Genomic DNA, 18,648 nt, shown 5'->3' on the forward strand with positions numbered 1-18,648 from the left:
GGAACCCCTTGGCCAAGGCGAGGCAAGGCTGAGATGGCCCTTCCTGGCTCCCAGGCACCTTGGCAGCTGGGCAACCCGCAGAGGGGTTCAGGACCTCACCCCCAGAGGCTCAGTGGAGCCCTGTCTCAAGGCCCTCATGATGTTTATGTCTTGGGGACCAGCATTTTGAAAGTGTATAATGTGTGTGCACATGTGAGCTTCATCGTAAACTTCCAGAAAATTCCCTCTAACCCGTTCTTACCTAGAATGCTACAGAAAAGCAAGCGGTGCACTGGTCAGAAATCCAGAGGCCGAGGCTCTGTCTGGGCTTGGGCACCAACCTGCTGGGTGGCCGAGAGCACTGTTGCCTCCCTGGGGCTCAGCTCCCCCATGGCTGAACCCGCCGGTGGTGTTCTTCCCTCCCGGTTGGCTTCCAAGATCTCAGGGATGACGGATGTGAAGGGACTTTGTGAAGCACGAAGTTGCCTGTAAATGTGAGGGGCGGTGCAGCCTCCTCCTTGCAGAGCAGGGTCAGGAAGTGCAAAGTTGTCATACAGTGTGGCACCCACACCAGCCTCGCGAGAGCAGGGGCTCCAGAGAATGAGCCCGGGGCTAGGGCCGAACAAACCTGTGCTCCAGAACATCAAATCCTAGAAACTAAGTGTCAAGGAGAGGCCTGAAGCCCTTGCCCCTGCGTCTCCTCTCTGTGTCCCACATTCTGCCCACCTTCACCCTCCCTGCCCCGCTCAGGGTGCTCTGCACAGCCCCGGGCTGGGACCCCCTGGGTAAGGCAAGGACAAGTGGGCAATGGCTTCCTTGGTTGACTTGGGATCCATCCAGGATTGTGTGTTAAAAGGTCAGAGAGGTACCTACTTGTGTGAGGGTGCTTGGGGGCCCCTCCATGGGAGTCCTGTGTCACCAGGAAAGAAGTGCAGGACACGGGGGGGGGGGGTTGTGAAACATCTGCCTGGTCTTTGGACCAGTTTCACAGCCAAGAAAAAAAGTAATTGGAATTATTTACTACCTGTCTATTTTATGCAGGAACCGCAGCAGGTGTTGGGGATGGATACGTGCATGACATGAATAGGCGCATGTATCAGTCAGGCTGGGCTAAGTGGTTCTATGGGAACAAACTCCAATATCATGGTGGCTAAAAACATTAAGGGTTTATTCTCTCCAAAGCTACATGCCCATTACAGATTGGTGGGGGCCTTGCTCACCACCCTTACTGAGGGCCCCAGACTCTCAGGGATCCACCACACCTAATATTGTAGATTGCTCGGTTGGAAATCAAAAGAAGGCCCCAGAGTGGCCCCCACTTGTGATCACAGTTCATTGGCCACACTAGCCATGCGCCCCACTCACCTGCAATGGGCCGGGCAGTGCAGCTTGACACAGTACTTGGGAGGAGGAAAGCCAGGATCATCCGTGAATGGCCCTGGTGACTCCACAGTGACTCGGGAGTTCTCAGGCTAGTGAGTGACACAGAGCAGTAAGTAGTAAATCATGCAAGGACAACAGCGGTGTAGAAGCATCCTGGGGTGCTGTGGGAGCGCATGAAAGGGGTATTGGGCCCAGTCTTGAAAAGGCTTTCTGGGAGAGGGGGAGTGGAGTTGGTACACATTGGCCATGCCTGTGGGGGAGCCTCTCTGGGGAGCAAGGAGGGTGCCAGGTAAGAAAGAAGGGCATTCTAAGCTGAAGGGGCAGTCTCAGCAGAGACAAGTAGATCTGACCCAGCTTGGTGTTTGAATAGTTGGAAGTTGCCAGAGCTGAGGCTGCTGCAAAAGACACCAGCAGGCAGTGGAGTGCTGCCCTGCAGGGACAGAGCACAGAAGGGAGTTGGGTGCCGGATGGGGTAGCTGGTTCCCTGTACTTTCACCTTCTGACCACCACACCTTGCCTTGGAGCTGGGACTTCCTCACTGAGTTACGGGGTAACCAGCATCAGGACACCTGGAGAGCTTGCTCAAAAGCCTCTTCCTCCTATTGTATGAACTAAAGGGAGGAAACGTGATCCTCCAAAACAGTGGGCACAGTGGGATTCCCTGGGCTTTTCAGGGCTTGGCCCCAGAGCTTCCTCCTCCACAGTCTGTCCCTAAGTCCTATCTGCCAGTGACCTCAAAGGGTCACCAACTCTGAAGATTGCCCAGGAAAGCCCTAATGGGGACACTCACCTTCACATTCTGGCAGAGGTTGCTGCTGTGACCTCTGATGGGAAGGGGAAGAGGAAGGGAAAGTGTGGAAGGGGGTGAGGCCTTAAGAAAGATCAAGGAGAAGTTGGCCAGGAGCAGGTAAACCCAGGAAAGCTAAGAGTTTCCAGGGTAAATCTGGTCTAAGCCACAAACATAGACTATGTTAAAATAGTGTCCAGACCACATGACTTCAGCATGACCAGGAATAAGAGTCTGTTTCCTAAAAGGTTTAGGCAGGTAAGGAAAGACCAAGTGGGAAGGAGGGCTGTCCCCAGGAGTGTGTTTTTAGAGAGTTGTGGTTCTTTTATCCTCAGATGAAGCTCAGAGTTGCCCCTTGTAACACAGGCCACTTTCTAAGCCATTTCTTTGGGAGTGTCCCAGCAAGGAAGCAAGACAAGTCTCTGTGCCACATTTCAACCCATAAGTACTGTGGTTCTATGTGGAAAAGGAAGCCAAACCCAAACAAGAGTGGGAAAGAGGATACACCCCACACCAAGAGGGTTGTTTGGGGGACCCCAAGTTGATGCCAATCTCCAATCAAATATGTAGACCCTCCCACCATACTTTGCCCATTCACTATTAATAAATACGAACACCAAGGAACAACTCCCTGGCCTCCCAACACAGAAAGGGTTTTCAGAGCAGCCCATGACCAAGGATGGGGCTTAAGTACCTGGCCGGCGCCCCCTACTCAGCAGTGGGGGTCTTTGTGAGCTTCATGTCCTTCCTCCCACCAAGACTCTGGAGCTCTAGTGAGCTGTCTGGGATCACCAGGTCTTGGATGTCTGTGTCTTAAAACTCCAAAATTTTCAATTCTCAAAGTAAAATGTCACAGAACTTAGATTCTACCTGTTACAAACTTCCTAATGGCACATTTTTCTTAGTGAGATTTCTGGATGAAAAGACCTGCCAACCAACTACCCAAAAATGACATGTCTGCTATGTGTACATTAAAAGTGAATCTAGTTTATTTGCAGAAGTTTCTTAACCAATTCCCATTTCTCTGTTTCTCATCATTATATAAAAAGTCACCCTTTATATAAACATGTAAAATGCTGAACAATGTGTAGGAAATGAATATCGCACATGTAATGACATGCAGGAAGGAAAGGAGTTGAACACACTTGAGGTATTTGTCACTATGTAAGTGATTTTAAGTCTTTGAAGGAAAAATAAACTAACTCAGTGCTCGATGGGAGCTGTTTCATCTATATAATAGAAGTTATAATCAACAATTTTCCTTATTGAGCTCATTATCCCAAAATAGGGTCAGTAGTTAATTTTTTTTTTTCAAGTTATTGTCATCACAAATCAGGAACCTATCTGGACTGAAGAAAATCGTAATTCTGGCCTTTATAGGAAATCTGGTGTCTAGATTTGAGGCTCATCACAGAACTGACTTAAGAACTCCGTGCTGTAAACTCAGAAGCCAATGGAAGATCACAGGCAACCCTAAAAAAACCACCAACCATACTTATTTCCAACATCGAACACATTTTGCTTAAGAAGCAGAAAAATGATCAAGTACTACCTCAAATAAGCTATCAAATTGGCCCCAAATGAAGAGTCATTTAAAGGTGAGTGCAAAGGGGCCTGTCTTTAGCCCTATGCTGCAGGTATATGAGGGGACCGACGCTGGAGATCTGGAGCTCAAACACGGCACTGGTTGTGCCAGTCACAGGGCATAACTGTGAGTGGAGGCCACCAAGTGTCCACAGGCGTGATGGTCACACTGCTGGTCCATGCTGGGGGGCCAACTACCAGGGTACGGACTAGGATGAGGGCACAGCATGAAAGAAATACATTCTCCCAGTGCCTGCAGGCAAGTGGCAACTTAAATTTGTGCCCTTGGTGCCTCCTTTGTCTCACCCAAGTCCTGGACACTGTCCTCTCTTACAATACGTGAGCATTTTCCCCACGTGTAGCCCTGTTGCCATGGTGGGGGAGAGCATTTAGCCTGAAGGGGATCCACGGATGGGCAGAGGTTGGGTCAGAGACATGATGGTCTGAGTGTGTCTCATGTGAGGGGCAAGAGCAGCCCTCGCCTGGCTTATTCCTGCAGATTCCTGAGCAGCGTTAGCCAGAGGTGGGCTTGAGTTCCAAATGAAGAAGTACAAACAGCTAGCCAGTAGCAGCCTGGGCCTGGCATCCAGGGATGGGACTGCAGGCCCTGGGAGAGGGGGTGGAGGGTGGAGGATCAGGGTTGGGGTTGGCACTTGACTAAAGCCGGGACAGGCTGCTCTGTAGGGGAGGAGTGTCTGGACTAGGCTTTCCTCACTTTCCTCAAGCTCAAGGGACTGAAACTGACAGATTTAGGCATAGCCCCGAGAAGGCAAATGTGGCTGAGCCAACAAACTGATCCTGAAACTGCAAAAGGAGTCGTGCCTGGAGCCGAGGTCCTCTGTAGGTCCCGCAGCCCCAGGCACTTGTAGGGTGGGGGTCTGGTTCCAGTGTCAGACTCAGCAGACTCAGCTGCAGGACTCCTGCCTCAGCATCTGTGCCTTCGTCTCCTGTCAGTGTTTGCTTGTTGCAGAGTTAAAGGCTGGGGCTAAGAGAATGAGGGAGAGCATGTCAGGTGCCTCTCTGACCAGTCCTTTGTGTACTGTGGTGGGGATGAGTGGAGAAGCAGAAGAGGGGTTTTTCATGGCATCCAGGCAGCAGCTACACATCTGTCTGAACCAGCAGCACTGAGGGCCACGTGTGGGCAGTTTGCAGTCACACCCTTTCACCTTCCACGTTGCTGGGCACAGATGCACTTGGTCTTGCTTAATCTGTGTATCTACATGCAGTGCACATAAGTCCTGGAACTGGGACCTGGACTCTGGAGGCTGTTTTCTGGAGCAAAAGCCCGTTGTTCCTGAAAGCCACTGTCAGTGCTGTTTTGTCTGCCAGGTCTATTCTTTTCCAGGAGGCTTCAGCAGCATTGCCAACTTCTGAGCTATTTCAGTGTCTTTGGCTCACTTTCTTAGACCAGAGCTTCTCAGAGGAACTTATATGGTTGCTGACCTCAAACAAAAGCAATCAGTTATTTCAATAACAAGTAGAGTTTACGAGGAAACAGACTAGAGGACCGATTGGTGAATGGGTGTTCATGATGAGATCCAGGGCACTTACCCAAGCCCAAAACTAACTAACTCTATATGACCTCTGGCGAGCCCACCCCTCAGTTCCACAGGAGGGGAATTTGTATTCCCTCCCTTGAGAGATGCCAGGCATGTGGGGTTCTGTAGTTTGCTGACTTGTGTGCCTGTGTGGCCACTTTCTAGCCTCCCGGCCTCATTTAAATGGAGTTCTGAATATTACTGTTCACAGGGTGAGCACCCCTTCGGTGAAGTGTGAAGAAGTTAGAAAGGAAGCACTTTTCCTCACCATCTCCGATAATCGAGTTAGAGTCAGATGACATCAGGCATAAAATCTGCATCAATTTGACCAACTGAAATACTTTACAAGATAGTTTACTATCCCTAAAAATAGAATTCTTACCAGCTACAACCAAAGATTGATTTTATTTTTTTTATAATTTTTACAGGCCAAAGATACTATAAATATTATAAACCTTCAAAAATTAACAGATTAATCATAATTTTTTTAAAATGTACATACTTCACTCAAACATTTCACATTCTAGGATATCAATAATTACATCCTCCTCAAAGAAAACAGCACACAAAATATTTCCTGTCATAAAACCTTTGTTGCCAAATCAGCTATTAAACTGTCCAAAGCATCTAAAATTTTCCCATCAACAGCGCAGGGAAGATCACTGACTTGGAAATGGAGAGAAGCAAACACAAGGAGCGCTGAGACATGCCCTCAGGGTGGACACTTGGTGGCCTACAGCTTGGAGGCTGAGCAGGCAGATCTCTATCAGCTATGTCTGTGAGGCAGAATTGTTCTGTCCGACTAAAGAAGTTCCAAATAAAGAGCAATTCCTGCACACTTCCAAATGTGGGGGAAGCACTCCAAAAGGATATTTAAAAAGAGATTATCACTCAGTTAATCGGTATCCCTATCTTGCCATTTAAAGTTCTCTGTGACTGTTCAGACATTTTCAGGTGACTATCGTTGGGCTATAGATAACTCAACAAAGACAAGCTGGACAAAGAGAATCAATTCTGAGGCTATGGCATTACAAATATGAAGACAGAAGTCAAACTGCTAATTCCTGAGGAAAATAACAAGAGCACAAAGAAGGTGACAGAACAAGGCAAAGTTACAGGCTTTGGTAATGAAGGAATAAACTGTTAGCAACAGGGGATACATGGCGACTGGAAAAAACAAATTTCATTTTCAGTCTCCTGTCCTGACCCAGTTTCCATGTACAAGTGTTTCAACAGGTTTGCTAGCTTCGTTTGAGTCTAAATATGGAGTGAAGCAACACATAGGGAACAGAGAATTGAATTCTCAACATCTGTCCATGTGTGTCTCTCCATGCTAGGGCCTTCCAGTACCAGACTTGGTGTCCATCAAGGTTACCAGCTTAGAGATGCCTGGGGGCTACGTAAATGAGGAGAATAAGGGGATGGCTGGGGCAGGACCAAAGGGAATTTAAGTCTGTAATGAACTGGAGTGAGTGCTGACTACAAGCTCTTCCATTTGCGCCAAACAAAATCCACACTGTGTGCACCCAACCCCACTCAGGTGTCTGGCGCTCTCTGTGAGGACACGTGGCTGGGTGGAAATAAACTGGTCACCATCTCTTTAGTCCAGTGGATCATGTGGCCATATTTTGGACAATGACTCACGATAATTTAGCATTTTTATCTTCCATTTGAGAGAAATAATAAAATATATATTCCCCTCCAAAAATGTGGGAAATACGTTTTCCCACATTTGAGAAGGGCAGAAATTTTCAAAGCTTGTTTTATTTTGAAGGAACATATATGGGTTTCAAAAGCAAGGGTTCTACATGATTCCTAAATTAGATGTGGCACAGGAGTCTTAACATTTAAATAAATATGAGGAGAGAGAAATGGAGACAGAGGAACCCCACCTTGGGGTCTGGTGAGATGACTAGGCTATTTGGCAACTGTGAGTGGCTCTGAACCCAAGTGGAACTTAGTACATTTCTCTTGTTGGATAAACATTAAAACATAAAAACATACATCAAAACACATACACATGTGCACATGCACAACAGAAATACCTAGTGCCTTGCAATTTGCTTCTCAGTCAACTCACCCATTGGCCAAACTGAGTTCAGCAGTTAAAGTGAACAAAGTTACTTGTGCAACAGCAAAGTCACATGTAAACATAAACAGCAACAGGGTTTTTCAAGAGCCTCAGTGTTACTATCGGATGTTGTCCAAATAATGCACTTCTGGATAAAGACAGTTAACAAGAAGAGCCAAGAGGCTTTTCCCATCTTGGAGGCAATGACCAGGACTCTTTATAAATTGTGTGGCCTGCGAGATCTGATCCTGGTATTCAACATACTGCTTACTTGATGTCAAGGATTCAAGAGCAGCCAGAGCCTGAAAAACATGGAGAAGAGAGGGTTAACCACATGGATATATAACATGACTCCCACAGGCAGAGCACACCCAACCATCATCATTGGGTACAACCACGAGCCTCCTGGCAGTTAGAGTCCCAAAGACTGACTACCCACACCAGAGAGAGACCAGCAATCCAAGCATCTCCAGCTTTTGCTGCCTCCCATGTCCACCCTTTCCTTCTTTCCATCCTGCGCTGTTTCCTGGCTTCACTGCAGAGATCCTCTGTGTGGCCATGCTGGAGTGTGGTTCCACCTCGTTCTCCTCCCCCAGTCTCTGGAGTGGAGGATCCAGCCCCTCCCCTCCCCTGCATCACCTGCTCCCTCTCTTTTGGAAATCACAAGTACCAGTTGCCCGTGAGGCCAGTAGTAGTTTGCCATTGGGTTTGTTCTCATGTTACAAAGTAATGCTGTATTTAACTAACTAGGTGAAATTCAAAAGAAAGGAATGTTTAAATGCTGCTGAGGATAAGTGAAAAGGTCTTTCTTTTCTACCAACAAGCACAAAGTAGAGATCAATTTCCTCCAATTTCACCTGACAAGTGGCACAGAAATGATGAAGAAAATGTTCCCATGCCTCTCTTCCAAGGAATAAAAAAAGAAAAACATTCTTTAATTTTAATGTTTCCTTCCTTCATAGTGGGAGAAGAGTAGAGAAAGAGACTGTATATGAAGAAAACAAACAAAAATCAGAACAATGGTTCCTGGGGTGGGAGGCGAAAGTTTTGTTTCTAACCACACAAGCTCAGCCCTACCCCCAGGATTCTGACCATGGTCCCCTCCCCAATGGGGCACTCACTGTTGTGAAGTCCCCCAATAACATTCTTATTTGGGGGAGTCACTGCACTAGAGACTATACAGTAAAAGATGGAATCTGTGTAGCTCAGTTTATAGGGAGCTGGCCCTTTAAAGGAATACTGGCAAGGACAGGCAAGGCCTATGAGCCGTGGTGGCCGCAGCTAAGGCAGAGCCAAGCTCCAGTACAGGCCGACACTTCCCAGACACTGGAGTGTATCGTGCTGACTCCACCCAGCCCTGGAAGACTCATCTTCCTACTTGTGACAGTTCATATAAGCCATCAGGGATTCAAACAGTGATTGTCCAGTCAGCCCTGGAAAAGTACCGGGTCATATAGAGACCCAGATGCCTGCAAAGGAGCTGCCGATCCTTGGTCCTACTAACTAAGACAACACACGGCATGTGTCTGCCTCAGACATTACAGAGCTCGAAAGAAAAGAGCCAAGGGTTACCATTTACAGAGACAATAATGCAGAGTGACAGGAGAGTGAGCCTGAAGCCAGACTAACCAAGTGAATTCCATCCCAGTACTTACAAGCTGTGGGATTTGGGATATATGACTCAGCCCCTCTCTGTCTCCATTTCCTTACTCACAAATCCAGGGTAATAAAAGTTTGTATGCTCCAGGGTTGTTAAGAGGATAAAATGAGTTAGAACTTTTAACTCATTAACATCAAGTGGGTTAAAACTTAGAACAGTGCCTGGCATGTAATAAGCATTCAAGAATGGTGACCACCATGGGAGTGCAAACTGGTCCAACCAATATGGAGAGCTGTGTGGAGATTTCTGGACCTACTAAACATAGAGCTTCCATATGATCCAGCAATTCCACTCCTAGCTTAACAATAGCTAAGCTTTGGAAACAACCCAAATGCCCAAAAATAGATGACTGGATCAAGAAGATGTGGTACATACACACCATGGAATATTACTCAGCATTCAAAAAAGATAAACACATGCAATTTGCAGCAACATGGATGGCACTGGAAGGGATCATGCTCAGCGAATAAACCAGAAAGAAAAAGAAAAATACCAGATGGTCTCACTCATAGCAGGAATCTAAAAAACTTAAATAAGGGACCAGGAAAATGCATAACTATAAGAAAGTGAAAATCAAAATCAACAAAAAAATATGAACCAGAGACACTCTATGGGGGGTGGGGGACGGGGAGGGGAGGGATTGGGGTCAAAATAAGGGGGATGCAATTGTATGGGGAATATAAAAATAAAATTTATTTAAAAAAAAAATAAAAAAAAAAGAATGGTGACCACCATGTAGATTGTATGCCACTGAGCCTGGCTCGCCTGATCATAGTTAATAAAATAGTTAAAGGAGTAGGACCATGCCATGTGGCCCTCCACATGTCAGAACCAACTATAATTTCTCACAGCTACCACTTTGTCATGTGAGGTTATTTCAACTTCAACCAAAGGTGGCCAATCTCTAGATGCACAATACAGCAACCATTTCCTTGGTTCAAAGTAAGCCCTCAGCCAGCCTCTATGGTCCTCAGCTGTGGCCTAACTTCTGTGCCAGGCCCCAGACCCCAGCACTAGCAGGTCAACACACAGACATGTTCATCGGAACAACCAAATCTGATGGTAGCCCGGCAGTTCCATGGCCTCACTTCTTCTACAGCGGTCCTAACAGGGCTCCAGGCAAGCACCTTGATCAAACCCACTTACCAATCTGAGGCAGCCATGTGTGGTGACCATCTTCCAATTAGAGCACACAAAAGGGCATCAACCACTGCAGACCATCATAACATCAAGCGTAAAGATGAAGCAGATACCCCTACCTCCAGAGCAAGCCCTGTTGGAAAAAAGTCTACCCCATACTTGTAAGGCTTTTACTGACCTGCTGTGCTTTCAGGGACAGATGTAATTCAGAGCTGGGCTTCAAACGGATCTGATCCTCGGCAGGAACCTGAATTGAGAGGAAGGCAGCCATGCTTCGGGCAACCACTCGGAACCTTGGGTGTTAGAGAGAAGTCAGACAAAGGAAGTGGTGATTAAAATAACCATTTAAAAAATAAACACCAACTTTCTATTTAAAAAACAAGATAAACACATTTCCAGACCTACTGGTACTAGTTTCTTCAGAAAATCCTAAATATGCTCAAGGATATAATCTCTCCCAAACAATGGAAACATAATTCAAACTCAAGAATGAAAGTGTTGGCAAAGACATAGAATAACCATCACACATTGCTAGTGGGACAGTAAAAGATGGTTCTGGCATTGTGGTAAAGTCTGGCAGTTACTCAGTGAGCTAACACAGAGGTACCATATGACCCAGAAATTCCACTCCTGGCTATATACCCTAAAGATCTGAAAACAACTGGTTTAACAAATACCTGTAAACAAATTTCACAGCAGCACTATTTACAAGGGTCAAAAAATGGAAACAACCTAAAATGTCTTATCAACTGAAGATCCGTGTGCTTTAGCCATACAATGGAGTATCCTCCAGTTGTAAAAAAGGAATGAAGTATTGATACAGGCTAAAATTTGGATACAGGCTAAAACATGGATAAGCCTTGTAAGAAGCCACATATTATATGATTCATTTATATGAGATGCCCAGAACAGGATATACATTAAATCAGAGAGCTGACTAATGGTTTTCAGAGACTTGGAAGAGAGGAAACAGAGAGACTGTTCAATGAGTACAGCATTTAATTTTGGGGTGACGAAAATGTGCTGGAACTAGACAGTGGTGGTGGATGCAACAATGTGAATGTACTAAATCCTACTGATTTGTACCTTTTAAAAGGGTTATCATGATAGAGTTTATGTTACATGTATTTTACTACAATTTAAGTGACTCAAAATCACACCATCTGGTTATTCTACCACAAACAAAGAAACATAATTTTAAGTGGTATGATTTGGGTGGTTCCCAAAGTTGCAACAACAGGATGGGCTATTCCAGAAGAATGTTAACATCAGAATGGAGGAGAACTCTTTTCAACATGGATAAGGGCTTTAAAAGAAACCATGATACAAATAATAATTATGAGATAAAGTAGGAGACTAATGGCAAATTATTTCATGCCTTAGAATTCTTAGCAACAAAAACCTAGATTTGTTTCTCATTATTTATCCTTCTCGTCAGTTAACCTGAAATTATTCTGATTTGACAGCTCTCCTAGCCCATGTCTCACATGTGCCCTGGATGGACCCCATAAAGTGCTTAGTGAAGCAGCTGATTGAGGTAATTTAAACTGGTCTTGCACACCATCACTGGCTCAAAGTCAAAAAGAAATCAGTAGTGTGGTCAGGTTACAAAGTCAAAATACAACAATACTGCTAAAAAAAATTACACTGAACATACAAATGTTTTAAAATAAGAAAATATATATAAAGTAAAAATCAAAATCAACAAGCAGCTATAAACCAGAGACACACTAGGGGAGAACGGGGGGGCGGTGGGGGGAAGGAATAGGATCAAAACAAGGCGGGTGGGAATTGTAAGGGGACTATAACCAAGATGAAAATGCATATTGTGCAAAAATGAAAAATGATGTCAAAACATATATAAAATAATAATAAAAAAGAAAGAAAATATAAACCTATTTTTTTTTTAAATAAAGATGTCATCAGGCTCTGATAATGCTTTTCATTAATCTTTGGAGGGAACCCAGCTCCAAAGTTGGAAAACCTACCAGAATATTATACCCTGGGTAGTTAGAGACACCTGGGTCCACGTCCAAGAGCAGCGGCAGGTGCCTCCTTACCTGTTAGACAAGGGCGACTTCCGGCCCAACCCAATTGCTCCGAGAATCCCGGAACTGAGCCTTTCCTCGGCCACCAGGCTTTGCCTGCCCTGAAGCATGAGCAGAATGTGAATGACGGATTCTGTCAGGACTGTGTCATTCTGCTCCGCCTGAATCAGGGACAGCTGCAGGACTTGGTGCCACCACAGAAACAGCTTCGCTTCTTCCTGCACAGAGCTGGGGACGGGGCCAAGAGGAAAGAAAATTATAAGTGGATTTTTCCCAGCCCATTTAACTGAAGGTCCACGCTGGACTTTTAAGTAGAGGGGACATCGAGTACTTTAAAAACTTAGGCTGACAGGTAAAAATGTTCATAAAGTAATGGGACTGTAACATTACCATTTACTGAGCGCTTACTATGGGCCAGACAGTGTGTGTGAGCTTATGTTCTTTCACCTAACCCTGATAACAGCTCTAGGAGGTACAGATTAACTCTTCTTAACCCATAAGGAAGCTAGAGTTGATGCTTCAAAATGCCTGTTCTAGGAAGTAACCCTGCTCAGAAAATTGGCCCATGCAAATCAAAATCTTTTTCTGATAACTTATAACCTTGTTTCTTATGTATCACTTGGTTCTGTGCAATTAAATGAACACTTACTTAAATCCTAAATTCCAGGTTACCCAAATACAGTGAGAGACTCAGCAGCCAGAGGAACGCCATACCTGGGATACACCTGTTCCAACCACTTGCTTAAGAGGAACAGCACCTTCATTTCATTCCTCAGAGTCTGCTCGCTATTTAAACACTGAAGCAAGTAGACATAAAGAGTCAGGTAACTGCCAAGGGATAGGCACTCCTGAAGAAATTCTTCTATGGTGAGTTCAGGAACTTGGAGGGACACCAGGATTGGACCCCATCCTAAATTCTGATTGAGGGAGCCTAAGAAAAGAGCACCAAGAGGAGACAGCAAGGTAAAAGTGAAAATCTGTTCTATTTAACTACTCTATCAAATCTTTTCAGCTGAAGTTTAATGTCAAGAAAACAGTGCCCATCTCGGCTGAGGGGCCACAAAGGTGACACACACCACATAGCGTAGACTGGACAGGTGCCTGGCCCACACCCCTAATCCACCCCCCCACCCCCGCCCTCAAAGGCCTGTGGCCTAGCCAGCCAATGTGGAGGGCTAAGACTTCGGAGCTCAGCGCTGCATTCTTATAAATCATCTTTCTCATCATATTATGAACATTAAAACCCCATGTAAGACACTGTTTGTCCCAGAGACCTAAAAGCCTTAACTTCGCCTAAAACCATTTGTTAGTATGTTATGAACACTCATGCTTTCCCAGGGGAAATTATCATCATTTTATCCATCAGAAGTATTTTTACTTATCAAAGTTTAGTTTGGCTCATTTCTCTTGAAAATGTTTCACGAACTCAGAAAAAAAAATTTTATTTTAATAAAATGAAGGAGTTTGAAACAAAAGTATTAACCTAATGATGATTCTCAATTCTTCAAGGGGGGATCGGAGGGGGTGACATGGTGACATGCACAGGACCTCCCATGGGGACAAGGGCTTGTTCATGGCTTGTGAAAACAGGGTAAGGGGCCGGTAAGGGGCACTTCCCAGCTTTCTTGTTCCAACACCCTGCTTTCTCTCCCACTTTGTGCTTTATGAGGTATATCTGCACACCAGAGATGAGAAATGCTATTCTGAGTAATTCTTCTCAACCAGACAAGAATCTGAGAGTTTAGAGGTAGGAAACATGAAAGATAAAAGGAAGGTGGGATGGTGGTCGTGGTGTTGACCTCTTTATAACAGTGTAAGAGATATAACAAAATAAAAGAATTCCCATAAATACATTTAGCAGGTGATGTATTTATAGGGGTCTTTTTACATAGACCCTGGTTTATAGCATTTGTTTTGAGGACTATGACTAGGTCTGTGGCAGGCAGGACCTGCCCATCATAAAGGGGCTGGTGACGCCAAGGCCACAGACTCTCAGCCAACTGCAGACCTTTATAAAAAAGACAAAATGTATTCTGAAACATCAACATTTTCAGAGAATGAAGAGTATTTCAGTCCCTTGTGGAAAAGGGTCAGGAAGCTTCTGACAAAGCTGTAGTCTTTCTTGGAAAGGACCAATCTCACCAGAGTCTGAGATGTCGGTCCTCTTACCTTCTTTGAAGTAGGCAGTGATGCAGGCTTCCGTTGTCTCAGCCATGTGGCGGACGGAAGCCAGACTCTGGCAGGCTGCTGTTAAAAGGGGCAGCACCACCAGCCCATGCACCTTCTGCCCAATCCAGGTCCGGATACTGCCCCGCAGGAATTCTGCCGTTGGAATAGTGGCATTGTTCATCATCATGAGAACTTCCATAAACAGGCTGCTCAGGGCCATGTGGCGGGTCTGGCTGTCCATGTCTGAAGAGGAACATAAACACACACTCACGCAAGGCCGCCAGACGGCAATATGACTGTGATCAGGGTGGTGAGAGGGCTTCGATCTTAGCTGTTCTCCAGCGAGATCTTATTAGTGGCTGATTCAAGGAACTCAAAGGAAGACTCTGGATGGCATTTAGCTTTTTAGGATAGGAAGTGGCACCTAAATACTGTGTAAGAGCGCAGCGCTGTGAAGCTGTCTGCAGCCTCTGCAGGCCGGTTTGATCCCGGCCAGCCGGTGAGGGTCCCACATGGCACAGCAGACCTCTCCTGCCTCGCCTGCTGCTCCCCTCAGTAGTGTATTTCATCAGTCTGCCTGTCCTGCTCCCCGCTCTGTCTCTAGTGAATACTTTCACCCTCCCGTGCATCTGGCCTATACCCTGGTTCTTGTATAAATAAATCTTTAAAAAAAAAAAAAAAGAGCAAAGTAGGAACTACTGATTCATCCTTGGGTATAGAGTGTGGCAGAGCAATACTTCAATAACAGACATATGCATTTGGTGTGAAAGAGTAACTTATTCATCAGCAAATAATTAGTCATTACTTTCCAACCTCTGTTCATATATAAAAAAAAAAAACAGATGCCAAAAAGATGTCAGCAATTGTTTGGTACAGTACATCCACCTCCACCACTGCCAAAGCTGTGTTATCTAGAGCAATTTACAAGGAATACCAGTTATTACGCAAAACTAAATAGAAAAGAAACCCCTTTTTAAAGGCTTCTAACAGCAGCTCCTTCACTTTGCTTTGTAAATTAGAAAATGGATAGTATAATCATAATAATGTGTTTTTCCAAAATTTGAGGCAAAAGAGAACAGAATGCAAGAAAAAGCAAATTTATTTTACAGATGAGCTATAAATGAGCATTTAACTGCGAAAGATTCCTTTTTCACATTCCCAAATCAAAAAAAAAAAAAATACATTTCTGAGTGTGGAGAAAACTATTCAATATTGGCACAACTTTTGCCAATTATTTCTAGCTTTCTTCACAAAGCTTCAGTATTTATGTCAATGGAAGTAGGAAGGTGTTAGCCATCACACCCATCAAGCCAAATTCACCCACTTGCACAGTGTAAAATAAACCCTAATTCAATGTGAGTATAAGATCTCCTTATTATTGAGCAAGGGCTTTTTTAAAGAGGATGAGAAGAAATGTTAACAGTATACGTGTGTGACTACATATTTTTTTCAAGTATTTCTATATATATAAAATATTTTTGGTAATGAAAGACCTTATCTTTGAATTTCAGCTAAATAGACACTTTATCTCTTAATCAGGACTCGACTCGTAGGAACAAAAACCTACTGCAGTAAGCCTCCTGATAGATCTCAGCTTCTCTCCTATTGTTCATCATCAACAGAGTCAAATGTTTTCTTAAAAACCAGATTTAATCGCATCACTCTGATTAAGATCTTTCTAGTCCACCCTTCTCTCTGTAGCCTGGCCAGCTATTATTCCATCTTCCCCGCCCAATCACATATACTAAAAAGTTTCTCTAGTATTGCCTGCTAATTTTGATTTCCTTTTTTCTTTTAACATTCACTAGTGTTGTTGACTTGCCAAGCTGGTACAAAGACTTGAGTGCATTACCTCATCCCATACTTACCATATCTATACGAAACAGAGATGATTATCACCTCCATTTTGCAAATGAGATTAGATAACTTGTTCAAGGTCACATATTCAGTAAGTGGTGAAGTCAGTCTGGTTCCAGAATCTGTATTTTTAACTACCAAATTATATACACTATGAGAAATTTGTATTGTGGGTATGTTCAAGAAATTTCAACTGACATTTTTATTCACCAATTATGACCAACTCCAATAGCCATACCAGTTTTCTATTACTATGCTCCCCTAAATACTACAGTTACCCATTTTCAGTAGGTATTTAAATAAACACAGAAATATCTGAGACTTCATCCATGTCGTTGCACTCTGCAGGCATAGTGTAGTTCATCAACTGATTGCAGAACAATTCAGACCTTCTACTGAACCCCTCAGAGGCACTGTTCCAGGGCACAGGTGTGCACACTTCGTTTTGTAAATACCAACGAGTAGAATTCTGGGTAATGAGATGTGCAAATTGGATGATGTCAAGTTTTTAAAATGGTGGTAGCAATTTACTCTGTGATCAGCAGTATCTGAGAACTGCAAAAATCCACATCCTTGTCCATGCTTGGTATTGAAAAGATTTTAATTTTAGTTATTCTGGTGGATGAGTCATATTATGTCAAAAAGGTTCTAATTTGCATTTCCCTAAGTATTACAAGATTTAGCACCTTTTCATAGCAGATTGGTCATTCAGATATTCTCTTTTGTACAATATTCTACAAAAAAATATTATTGGGTGTTGTTCTTTAAAAAAAAAAAAAAAGGATTTATTTATTTATTTATATAAGCACTGGGTACAGTCAGAAGCACAGGAGGGTGAGAGAATTCACCAGAGCCAGAGCAGGGAGCACAACAGGCAGACTGACGAAGTACACTGCTGAGGGGAGCAGCGGGCGGCAGGAGAGGTCTGCGCGCCATGTGGGACCTCGCCCGGTGGCCTGGGATCGAACCGGCGCTGCAGAGGCTGCGGGCAGCTTCGCAACCCAGCGCTCAACCACTGCACCACCGGGGAGGCCCGTGTTGTTCTTTTTTTTAACTGGATTATCTTTTTCTCCCTTGTTTTAATCAAGTTAACATGATAATTTCAGTCATCCATACTTACTATAACTATTGCTATCACTGGGCCTAAGTCCACTACCTTACTGTGTGCTTTCTATTTGTCCATCCTATTCTACATTCTCATTTAGTTGGGAAGTTAAACACTTTTAATATTCTTATAAATTACAATATGTAGTCTTGATTTTTCAACGTCTGATCTCACCTGGTTCTCAGACAATGCAAGGGCTTTGAAACATTCTAATGCCTTTCACCTCCCTCACTGTTGTTATAATCCAATAAAACATTACAATTATTATTGTTTCAAAGAGCAAGATTTCATTTAGATTTACTAATTTCATTGTTCTTCATCCTTAGTCTCCTCCTCTATTGTTTTTTTTTTTTCCCTTCTGCAGTCTTTGATTACATTTTGCTGTTGTTTTATAATTTCTTGAGCTGGATTCTTATTAGTTTTCTCAGTTTTCAAAAATTCTACTTCAGGGCCTCCCTGGTGGCGCAGGCGGTTGAGCACCGCACTGTGAAGCTGTCCGTAGCCTCCACAGCGCCGGTTCGATCCTGGCCGGTTGGCGAGAATCCCATATGGCGAGGTAGACCTCTCTTGTCTTGCCTGCTGCTCCCCTCAGCAATGTATTTCATCAGTCTGCCTGTTCTGTTCCCCGCTCTGTCTCCGGTGAATCCTCTCACCCTCCTGCACCTCTGGCCTGTACCCCAGTTCTTGTATAAAAATAAATAAATCTTTAAAAAATAATAAAAAATAAAAATTCTACTTCACTCTACTTCTATCTATAGAACATGCTTTAATATTCCTTTTAGTGATGTCTACTGAGACAAACATTTGGTTTTCAATGAAAATATCTTATTTCATCCTCATCCTTGAAAGTTTTCCTTAGTTTACAATTCCAGGTTATAAGTCATTTCCTCACAGTACAATGAAGTTGTTGTTTCACTGTTTTATAACTTCCTTTATTGCTACTGAAAATTTGGCCATCAGTATAAATGCTGTTCCTTTGTACGTAATCTGTCTTTCCTTCCTGGACGTAAGAGTGTTTTTTCTTTGTCACTTGTGCTTCTGCAGTTTCACTACAGTGTGCACAGGTGTGAATTTCCTTCTATTTATCCTGCTTGGGATTCACTGGTTTACTAAAACTAAGGATTGTTGTCTTTATGCGCCCTGGGAAATTTTTAGCCTGGCTATCTCATTTACAATTATCTCCCCCCAATTTGTATCTTCTCTTCTTCTGGAACTCTTGCTCCATGACGGGATGCACGCTAATCTTCTCAGTCACCCTCTAGCTGCCCTAACTTCACTTTCACATTCTTTCTTTCTCTGTGGCACATTCCAGGTATTTTCTTCAAAT

The 18,648-nt window shown here is 44.0% G+C and overlaps 1 protein-coding gene across 2 annotated transcripts in view; it reads right to left on the reverse strand.

Moving 5' to 3' along the window:
• Positions 1-7,461: 7,461 nt before the first annotated feature.
• Positions 7,462-18,648, reverse strand: part of EPG5 (ectopic P-granules 5 autophagy tethering factor) — a gene marked incomplete at both ends in the record, with an annotated part of 95,832 nt that continues 84,645 nt past the window's right edge. For both annotated transcript variants that reach the window (XM_084252206.1, XM_084252205.1), the window contains 5 exons: positions 7,462-7,644; positions 10,321-10,435; positions 12,203-12,418; positions 12,905-13,121; positions 14,360-14,602. In XM_084252206.1, coding sequence (XP_084108332.1) covers positions 7,462-7,644; positions 10,321-10,435; positions 12,203-12,418; positions 12,905-13,121; positions 14,360-14,602 — 974 coding nt within the window. The remainder of the gene's footprint in view (positions 7,645-10,320; positions 10,436-12,202; positions 12,419-12,904; positions 13,122-14,359; positions 14,603-18,648) is intronic.

This window comes from Talpa europaea (assembly GCF_964194135.1).
Source record: "Talpa europaea genome assembly, chromosome: 13".
In the NCBI taxonomy this organism is placed as follows: domain Eukaryota; kingdom Metazoa; phylum Chordata; class Mammalia; order Eulipotyphla; family Talpidae; genus Talpa; species Talpa europaea.